The 10,921-nt window shown below is 41.8% G+C and overlaps 1 protein-coding gene across 1 annotated transcript; it reads right to left on the bottom strand.

Moving 5' to 3' along the window:
* Positions 1-3,112: 3,112 nt before the first annotated feature.
* LOC310780381 (N-acetylneuraminate-9-phosphate synthase-like) lies at positions 3,113-8,545 on the bottom strand. Its single transcript, XM_083640960.1, has 6 exons — positions 8,395-8,545; positions 8,056-8,271; positions 7,774-7,873; positions 5,168-5,322; positions 4,146-4,412; positions 3,113-3,400 (listed from the first exon to the last, which is right to left on the bottom strand). Exons 1-6 carry the CDS (start codon positions 8,524-8,526, stop codon positions 3,215-3,217), a joined length of 1,056 nt encoding a protein of 351 aa, XP_083497086.1. The 5' UTR covers positions 8,527-8,545; the 3' UTR covers positions 3,113-3,214.
* Between the last annotated feature and the right edge of the window lie 2,376 nt (positions 8,546-10,921).

Consider the following 10,921-nt stretch of genomic DNA (forward strand, 5'->3'; position numbering starts at 1 on the left):
GCCAGGAAGTATTTATGACATCACTGATGACATCACAATTGCTCGAGTGACATCACTGATGACATCACAATTGCTCGAGTGACTGATGACATCACAAATACAACCTATTAAGATGCTCTTTAGGCTATACATTCAACATTTTGATGCACTGTGGGCTAAATTTTTGATCAATCGAAAATCTGTTTGAAACTTTTGTGTAGGACAGTCTAACGATGCAGATGCTTAAGTTTGGTGTGGTTTGAAGAAAAAATGTGGGAGTAGGGTTTAATTAGTTTGACAGTTTTTGCAGTTTTGCAGTCTTTAGACTTCATAATTGGCCATAGGTTGCAGTGTACAAAAGTGTCTCCTCACTTGGGCCCACATTTCGTTGAAAGTTGCAAAGTCGTAGCACATAGGCCTGATTTGTTATGAATTTTCAAAATTTTAAACTTTAGACGGTCGCTGTAGCGCCACCATCAGGACTATTGGCACCAAATTCGCGTCAACGAAGTTTGGCATGGGCCTGGACCTTTGTGCAAATTTGGTTTATTTTCATACATGGGAAGTCCAACTTCCTGGGAGAAGAAGAAGACTAATAATAGGGGCAAACACAATAAGTGGCCCTGCCGCTTCGCTGGCCCAGCCACTAATAAACACTTACTCTGGAGATGATGTAGCCTACCACTTGTGCTCTTCTCCCTACTTATACTCCAACCACTTATAAAGTGGTTATAAAGTGGTTATAAAGTGGTTATAAAGTGGTTATAAAGTGGAACTCTGCATTCCAGCTGCTTCCATCCGGTCGTCGATTCAGGGTCCCAAGGGCCAACCGGAACATTTACAAAAACTAATTTATCCCCTGTGCCATACGGTCATTAAATAAATGAACTGTCCTGTGTGCTGTCACTGCTGCGCTATGTAATATTTTAGATAGGTAGGTATATGACTGGTATTTTAGATAGTTAGGAATTAGGAAGCCATTTTAGTTAGGTATTGTATTTGTAATATTTTAGGTAGGTAGGTATATGACTGGTATTTTAGATAGGTAGGAAGCCATTTTTAGTTAGGTGTTTGTATTTGGAATCATATGTTTATTTGCACTATCTGTCTTAACTTGTACATGTGTGTTTTATGTTCTATGTCTTTATGTTTTATGTTTTATGGTGTGCTGACTGTGCACAATGTATCTTGATGGGAAGAGAAGCCAAAGAAAAATTTCCACCATGGTGGACAATAAAGTATCAAATCAAATCAAATCAAAGCCTCAGCCAGGCGGTAATGCAACATAAAGGATGCCAACTGCCATAAAACACCACAGAAGAAGGATTTATTACATCACTGATGACATCACAATTGCTCGAGTGAAATCACTGATGACATCACAATTGCTCATGTGACATCACTGATGACATCACAATTGCTCAAGTGACATCACTGATACATGACAATCGTGACATCCCAATCGTGGCACACACGCCGCCCGCCCACTTATGTTTCCTTTTAGGACCACCGCAAGGCATCAATCAGTCTGCCAGAAAGCCATTAGAAGAAGAAGAAGAAGACTTTCAGAAAAGACCAACAGAAGAGGAGAGGGGATCGGGTGTTACAGAATGTAGGGAAACAGTGGATTGATAAATTCAGAAGGAGGAGGTAATGCAACATAAAGGATGCCAACTGCCATAAAACACCACAGAGGAAGAAGACCTTCAAGATTAATTTGCCCAAGATCTTCATGGTGCAGATGCCATATATCTGTAGCAAAAAACAAATACCTCAGACCTTTGATGAAGAACATGGTTGTCCAAAGAAAAAGAGCAGACAGCTATTTAGAACAGAATGATGATGAGCAAATTGCACTTGGAGACCTAACTGTGAAAACTTAACAATAGCTTGAAGTGATGATCAAATAATCATTACAGAAATCAATGGCAAACCAGAAGGGGTTACATTGAAGCCGAAGGCCTCAAATATTTTGAGTGCATGTTTGCATGCATCTAAGAAGGACAATAATGATGTTGATGAAGAAAAAGTGTGTCTTGTGAAAACCGCTGCCAGACTGGTAAAGACTGACATAAAAGATATCAAGATTCCCAGAGATGCATATCCCTCAAAATATATCATCTGCCAAAGGAAACGTGGAAACTCTTCAGCTTCTCCTCAAATAACTGTTTGCTGGCAAGAACTGTGAGTTAAACATAGCTGCAATAGGACAGGCCATGCGGGCAGCAAGGGCAAGGGTTCTCATCACGCCATTACAGATAGGACTGACAAATGCATCACCAATTTGGATCTAGATTTTTGGTGAAAACACTTGGTAACCTTCGATTCTGTTCCTCATTTCGGGAGGTGAAAAAGTTGAGTCAAGTGCAGCTGCTTCTCAGGAACATACCTCCCTGGCAATGTTGAAGGCCACTTCATAAGCAGCTCGGCCGCTCCGCGGCCTCGCCCTGGCTGCTCCTTGATAGCATACTTCAGGGGTGCTGGATCACCTGTCCTGGAGCTGGCAACATACAGCTGTTCATGGCTGAAGACTGAAGCCAGACTCCCACTTCTTTCAGTGTCTGCCCCTGGGACTTGATTTTGCTCTTATGACATCACTGATTATGTCACAACTGCTTTTATGACATCACTGATGACATCACAACCTCTTATGACATGCCTGATGATATCACAATGCCTCTGACATCACTGATGATGTCACAACTTATCACATCACTGATGACATCATCACTGAGACTTTGTGTGTGTGTGTGTGTGTGTGTGTGTGTGTGTGTGTGTGTGTGTGTGTGTGTGTGTGTGTGTGAGTGAGTGGATTTATGACATCACTAAAACAGACAGAGCCCTAGCTCCCTTAGATAGATAGATGTGCTAATTTTTTATGTATTTCCAGACACTTTTAGAGACACTGTGAGGGAATAAATTCATTACCGTAACATCCAAAAGACTCTCAATTTCAATTGAAGGGGCTTTATTAGCATGACAGCTCACTAAACAATATTGCCAAAGTATATATAACAACAGATTAACCATCAATTAAATTATGAAAACATTAAATTAAAGTAACAGAAAAACAAATTCAATCCTCCCATGTACTGTGTATGTGCGCATGTGGTCTTGTATGTGTGTGTGTGTGTGTGTGTGTGTGTGTGTGTGTGTTGCTGCTGTGCCTCCACTGTCTCTCTCTCTCCCTCTCTCTCTCTGGCTGCGTCTCTCGCCCAACCCTCATGGCAGACCCTTATTCTATCATGGCAGCTGTGATGCTCTCGTCTTCCTCCACGTCCACACGGACCTTCTTGCCCACCAGGTGATGCATCTCTTCTGGAGCGATGCCCCTCGGCTCGCCCACCTTCACCGCAAACATGTCCAGGCTCAGCACCGAGCCTTTGGTGATGGCCACCTTGGCAACCACTGACTTGCCCAGCTGGAAAAGAAATGGAGAAGAGAGAACCAAAACCACAGATGGTTTAATAACTAATATTTGTTTGGCAGAGCGAAATGGTTTATGGCAGCTGTAAACCGTTGCTAGGCAGAGCGAAATGGTTTACGGCCATAGCAACAGACCCAAAACAGCTTTCCTCGCTACTTCAAGGGGCTTTCTACTCTCGCGAACCTCTCTCGTTATATTCTAATAGTTTGTTTGGAAGCAATTTTGTGGTTATGGCCGAAGTGGCTGCCGTAAACCGTTTTGTTTCACTTCTGGATCTGCCCGGCCCGCACACAGACTCTATAATCATCAAGACATTCACTCGGCTTTGGTCTCATCTACTATTATAGGTAAGATGTGAGGCGTCAATGTTAACTTTAGACTGTTTAATAACAATTGAAAATCTTGCTCCGAGTTGCTTTAATATGAATCATATAATTAATATATATTATGACTGGAAGTCCCTGGAACTGCTTCTCAGCTTAATATTAATAATATCAATAATATTTACCTCACTAGTGTTTAGACAAGGGACTGTGGAGGCTAACTGATAACTCCACTCAGAAATCCCATTGACTGCCCGACAAGGGAACCAGAAAGTGCATCACTTCTGGGTTAATTGGCCTACAAAACTACATCATCCCTGCTCTCTTGCCCGACCGGCTGGGAAAATGTGGGCAGGCGCAGGGGGACAGTTTGATATAGTAACACAAAATGTAATGAAATACTAAAGTGGACCCACCTTGTCATGGCAGGTCTTCTCACAGGGTAGCATCAGCTTGGTGGGCGTTCCCATCGCGGTCTCCACCAGCCGGATGGATCGGACCAGCTCAGCCAGCTCCGCAGGCTCCAGGGACGCCTCGTGGTCATTTCCCTTCCAGGTCTTGTCCAAAGTTACGTGGCGCTCCACGACCTTTGCCCCCATCGCCACAGCGGCCACAGATATGTAGATTCCCCGCTCGTGTCCAGAATATCCGATGGGGATGTCCGGGAATTCCCTCTGGTATTCCTTTGGGAGAAGAGAGAGTGGGTAAAAAAAAAAACTATTGCTCACTATTGCTTGTCTGTGGTGTGTGTTTTCGGTGCGGTTTATCTGTCTGTTTGTTAGCAGGATTGTTTCCGATTTTTATTAAACTTGGTTGAAGGTAGCAGGGGCGTAGGAAGAACCCATTTATTAGAACCCAATTTATCATAGGCCATAGTGAGAACTGCTGAGAACTGAAGCCAGGCCTCCAAACTGATATAAGATATGTGAAACATAAAGCAGATGCTTTGGATGCTTTGGAAGCTCTTAATGCTGCATATGAAGTAGTAAGCTCCATACAAGCAGAAAAAAACGGGGAAGCACGGGCGTTTTTTCTGCTTACTACTTCATATGCAGCATTAAGAGCTTCCAAAGCATCCAAAGCATCTGCTTTATGTTTCACATATCTTCTATGTAATAATAGTTGTATTTGTTATAGTACTGTTTCGTGGTGTATTTGGAAATAAACGTTTTGCTTAATTTGTTGGCTTAATTGATTGTGTTTCCGGATGCTACCAGTATATAATTGTGATTTCCGCCTTATGCATCACAACGCTGAAGAAGGCCTGTTGGCTGAAACGTCCGTTGTAAGGTCTCGATGACGGAATAAAACCTTGAAAGGACATTCATTGCGTGCTGGCGTTCCTTGTTTATTGACTATTACTTTTGTGCCGTGCACCTGAATTTTTATTCTTATTTGGTGAGTGTGCTCACATTCTATTAAATTCTATTCATCTCACCGTGATAACTTTGAGGTTGACATGCTCAGGGTCCAGGGGATAGGTGCTGGTACACTGCAGGATGGTGAAGTTCTGGTTGTGCTGCTTCACCATCTGGTAGACCCGACGCATCGTCTCCATGGACTGCATCCCGCTGGACACCACCATGGGACGGCCTGCCCCAGACAGACGGAAAGAAAGAAAGAAAGGAGGGGGCAGATAGAGAGCAGGAAGAGGAGAAATAGAAGGAGCCAACAGAGAGAGAGAAGAAGCAAAGGTGTTTTCAAAATGGGGGCCACCAAAGGAAGAAGAGAGAAAACGCTGCAAACTTCTGTTCGATAAAAACACTTGTGTCGTGTTCAAAGTTGGACACCCACTGTATGTTATCAAAAGTCCACTTGCCATTATTTAATATCTTGTCAGTCATTAGAAATTTTGTGACAAAGCCCTAATTTGAAAGAATGGATGAATATTACGATGGATATCTACAAGATGGAAAAACTAACTGCATTTGTCAACGATAGATTAGAACAATTTACCTCAAGATGGGAATACTGAGTTCAATATATAACACCCATTAGATTTTACTTTTTTGGATGGCTGTTGTGGTTTTGTCTTTTCTTTTCTTCGTATATATTCTTTTCAAAACAAAATTCTATGACAGTATATCAAGAGTAAACGACAATGTATAGGTAATCCTGAGAGTTCATATATGCAATGTCTGGATACACAATGCAAATATTTGATAATCTGTCAATAAAAAGTTAAAAAAAAAATAGTGACTAAGCAGGCAGCAGTGGTGAACGATATTAGATGCAGGGACTTTGTCATAGCCTATAGGTTGTACTGAATTTTTCGTGCCAAGTTTTCAACATCATTATGACAGAAGTTATTGTAATAAATTATTATTATTACTTATTGGGCATAGGCAATGTTTTCACACTGGGAAAGGAAAGGCATCCATGTATTGGGTGTACATTGGGTGACATTTACAACAATGATGGTCTCAAATCATTTCAGGACCTTAAAGGCAGCTATGACCTACCGGACACTTCATTTTTCTTTTAGTTACAGCTTAGGGCATCCCTCAAAGCTCATGGTGGACACTTTCAAAACAACCCTCGAGACCCACCTCTTCACCATTAGTTACTTTTAGTTTAGTTACTTTAGCCATCCCTTGTTTTGTTTTGTTTGTTTTTGCCCCTCCCTTAATCTGATTGGATTGGAGGACACTTTTGATTGTGCCATACCGTGGAATTTAGTGTTCAAGTTGATATATAAAACAACACACATTTCTAATATCTTTTTAGTTCAAAATAAGTTCATAATTTTTATCAACTAGAAAAATGTTAAAGATTTGGGGTATTGCTCAGACAGATGAGTGTCGTTTTTGTTGTGCAGAATCTGAGTCAACAGAACACCTTTTTTGGTATTGTCATGTTGTGTCGGCTTTCCGGAGTGAGAACTAACTGAGCTGAGCTGCTCTGCTCTCCACTGCTCTGCTCTCTACTGCTCTGCTCTGCTCGCTACTGCTCTGCTCTGCTGTCCACTGCTCTGTTCTGCTCTCCACTGCTCTGTTTTGCTCTCCACTGCTCTGCTCTCCACTGCTCTGCTCTCTACTGCTCTGTTCTGCTCTCTACTGCTCTGCTCTGCTCTCCACTGCATTGCAAGCCATTTTGAAGGGGAACCTAGGAGGAATGCCGTTCCCCTCTTGTTATTACTGTTCCCTCTCAATGTTTACTCTAACTCCGTTCCCACCCGTTCCCCACATTTCCACCACTGGTTCAAAATACTTTGTAAAAAAAAGAACAAAGAAAAAAAACATTAAATTAACAATGTGAAGGTACATATGAAATCAAATATAATAGCCTACAAAAAAGCACAATGCCAGCAAAAACTCTCAATTGAGTGTATTGTCACCCAATACATTCAATGCTATATTTTTATTGCAAACAAATCTGTGTTCTTCTTGGTTTTGTTTTGTCAGACAAATAAGCAGTAAAGACTTGACTAGGAATGATTAAGGTTAGGGTAAGAATCATATATATATATATATATATATATATATATATATATATATATATATATACATATTCATTGCTTCCATTTTATTTCCCAAAATTGTAGTTTGAGTGGTTCAACTATATGTAGTTAAACTACATGTAGTTCACTACTCCTCAACACTGCCTACTCCTCACCTCGCCTACTTTACTCACCACGCCTAGAGTGGGTGTGTCTATGCACCCAAGCATCACCGCACCCAAGACTCCCTATTTAGTCTGCCGTCTGGTCTCAATTGTTTTCAGGAGAACAAAAACTCTCAGAAGCAGTTTCGCATTTTTGATTATTTCAAACGACACAATACTTTTCCAGCAACCGGTGTAACTGAAGGTAAGTTCAGCTACTTTTACACTCCTATATGTGTTGTCAAATAGTTTGTGCCCTAATTGTAGAGTAAAGTAGAAAGAAAAAAATAGGACTATTGGTTGGGATACTTCTACAGAATATATTTTTGAAATTTCCTCCAAGAGGATTAAGAAATTATTTATTTTCCAAAGGAAAAAAACGATGTAACTTTAATAAAGAATGGAATAATGATTGAAGCATTGATACATGGTGCCTCATACCTTTTTTTGCAGTTCTCTCAAGATAGGGGAAGTTGTTGGCATCACAGGAGGCAACTTTGAAGAAAGGCACATCGAGCTCATCGAGAAACTCCATGGCCATCTGTGGGAATTATGGAATAACACACACACACACACACACACACACACACACACACATATATATATATATATATACACTGTATATATAGTATTGCTGTTCCATGAATCTTTTAGAAGAATGCAATGAAGTATTCTTTTTTGCTTAAAAAAAATAAAAAAAATAAAATAAAAAATCTGTCTTACCTCGTCCATCCCAGAGGCAGTGAGGGAAATGCCAATCTCATTTGCATACTTTTGCATCTCCCTGTACTGCCCATGGCTGAACTCCAAATGGCGCTTGTGGTCCCCGTAGGTTTTCCCCCAGGAGTGTTTGGAGTTGTAGGGCCGCTCCAGGGCTCGCCTGCTGAACTTGTGCTCCAGTTCACTCTTCTGGAACTTGGCACAGTCAGCACCACAGTCCTGAGATGATACAGAACACATGAGAGGAGAGGATCAGATAGGAGAGGTGAGGAAAAGGTGGTGAAACAACAGCACTGGTATAGCTTCTAAACAGACACCTCTCTCTCCCCTCCACCAGCTTACCTTTGCCATCTTGATCATTTTCTTGGCAATCTCAATGTCTCCTTGGTGGTTCTGTCCAATTTCAGCAATGATGAAGCACGGGTGGGAGCCGCCAATCATTCTACCAGGACACAGTTCAAATTGCAGAGGCATCCTGGTGATGTAGGACGTGAAGTGCCGAGTGAAATAAGAGAGTTGGTGTAAAAGTCTCAAGACCTGGTGGGGTTAAATGGAGATGGAGATGTGGAGATGAAACTGGAGATGTCACAGGTGGAATGTCACAGGTGGAAGAGGCTTGAGTCATGTCACCGCTCCGTTTTTATACAGCCTCACCCCACACACACACACACACACACATACACACAATCTAGTGTTGGAAGATTGTCATCACATGGCGGAGCACTGCACTGAACAAGTTTTACATGTAGGACCCGCAGAGCCAGATTAACACCCCCCTACCCACCCCCACCCCCCCCCCCCCCCCCCCCCCCCCGAACATTACACTCGGACACAAGAAGGCGGAAAACAAGATAAAAACTAAAAAAAAGAATTGTCCAAGTAAAATGCTGATTCTAAATATAACTGAATCGCTTTGTTTGACCAAGCAAATACAATTTTTAAAGGCATTTTACAAAATGTGTATGGAAAAATGAATGGCTGACCAGTCACCACCAGGGACACTGGAACTGTTTTTAAGTAGGGGGTGCTGCAAGGAAGGGACTGTGAAAAATTTACTTTTTTGGATGTTTGGATGTTTTTTAGCCATTTAGAGGAATATCTCATTCTAAATTAACATTAGGAGTATACTGTTATTATGTCATTATTCAGTTTCTCAGATTCCGTTTCTCACTCACTCATAGGCAATTCAAGGCTTTGCCAACAGGGGTGGCACCAGCAGGATAAAAATATTAGTCTGACTGGGGGGTTTCTAGGGGGGGCTGTGCTGGACAAAGAAATGTTGTACATTTTAAAGTAAAATGCATGAATCTGATGCACTCTGAGAGGAAAATGAAGAGGCTAATCTTCACATTAATATCCCCTTCACTGTGCTGTGGCTTTACAATCATGAACAAATAATTGTCTAATAAACACAGGTGCAAGCAAAACACTAATGAGGGTTTCCAAATTCTAATCGTGGAAATGTGAAGCCCTCATTAGTGTTTTGCTTGCACCTGTAACCCTGCCTTTTCGACAAAAAATACCCCGTGAGAAGGGTCTACTGTCCCAACTTAGTCTAGGGAATCTGTGAGAAAAAATGACCCAACCTTAAACAAATTGCAACAGAAATTATTTGTGTTGTATTCAGCTCTTGAAACCTTCCAATTTAACATACTGAAAATCCCAGAAAATCCCAGTAGTGGAACATTCTCAAAATTGGCATTGTCTCCACAAAGGAGGTGATGTTTTCGGTGCCGTTTGTCTGACCGTTTGTCTGTTAGCAGGAGGATTACGGCAAAACTACTGGGCCGATTTTCATGAAACTTGGTAGAAGGGTGTAGCGTGGGCCAAGGAAGAACCCATTACATTTTGGAGCGGATCTGATCCGGGTCGGCTCAATGGAGGGGGCGGGGCTAGGGAAAAGAGTCCGTTGATAGGGATAGGAAGGTCAGTAGAGAGTCTGGATTCGAGAGGTGGGTAGTAGGGGGCATGGACAGGTGTATCGGGGGGGAGTGTATGTGGGAGGTGGGAGGGGGTGTGGTCAGGAAAGGGGTGGGGCTAGGGAAAAGCTCTACCTACAAACATACTGTAACATAACAAAACAAAACATAAAAAATGTAAGTGTTCTAATAGTTAGTGGAAAAGGGTGAGTTTTCATGCACATCTTGTTCCCTCAGACAGCCATCGCAAACCATAACTTCATAGTCATGTCATTCACGAGTCTCGCATTGGAGGCAATTTGATTTCGGCAAGGCACAGCGCAAGTTGTAGCTCAAACATGCAGACGAGTGGACAGGTAAGTCTCCATATCCGAAGGTTATGGGTCAGTTGACCGCCATTTATTGTCTGTTACCATTCAAAGTAGGCTAGCTTAATAAGCACTTACCTATAATAGGTATAGCTTAATAATAGCTTTTTAAGATACTTGTACTATCTGTTATTCGTTTTCTTTGTGCAAATAAACAATAAACAAACATAAATAAACAATAAACACTTACTCTGGAGATGATGTAGCCTACCACTTGTGCTCTTCTCCCTACTTATACTCCAACCACTTATAAAGCCTCAGCCAGGCGGTAATGCAACATAAAGGATGCCAACTGCCATAAAACGCCACAGAAGGATTTATTACATCACTGATGACATCACAATTGCTCGAGTGACATCACTGATGACATCACAATTGCTCAAGTGACATCACTGATGACATCACAATTGCTCAAGTGACATCACTGATGACATCACAATTGCTCAAGTGACATCACTGATGACATCACTGATACATGACAATCGTGACATCACAATCGTGGCACACACACACCCCGCCCACTTATTGGACCATAACATCAGAACCATTGATGGCCACAACACATTCCATGTTATGGGCATT

Source organism: Poromitra crassiceps (assembly GCF_964638095.1).
Source record: "Poromitra crassiceps genome assembly, chromosome: 8".
Classification (NCBI taxonomy): domain Eukaryota; kingdom Metazoa; phylum Chordata; class Actinopteri; order Beryciformes; family Melamphaidae; genus Poromitra; species Poromitra crassiceps.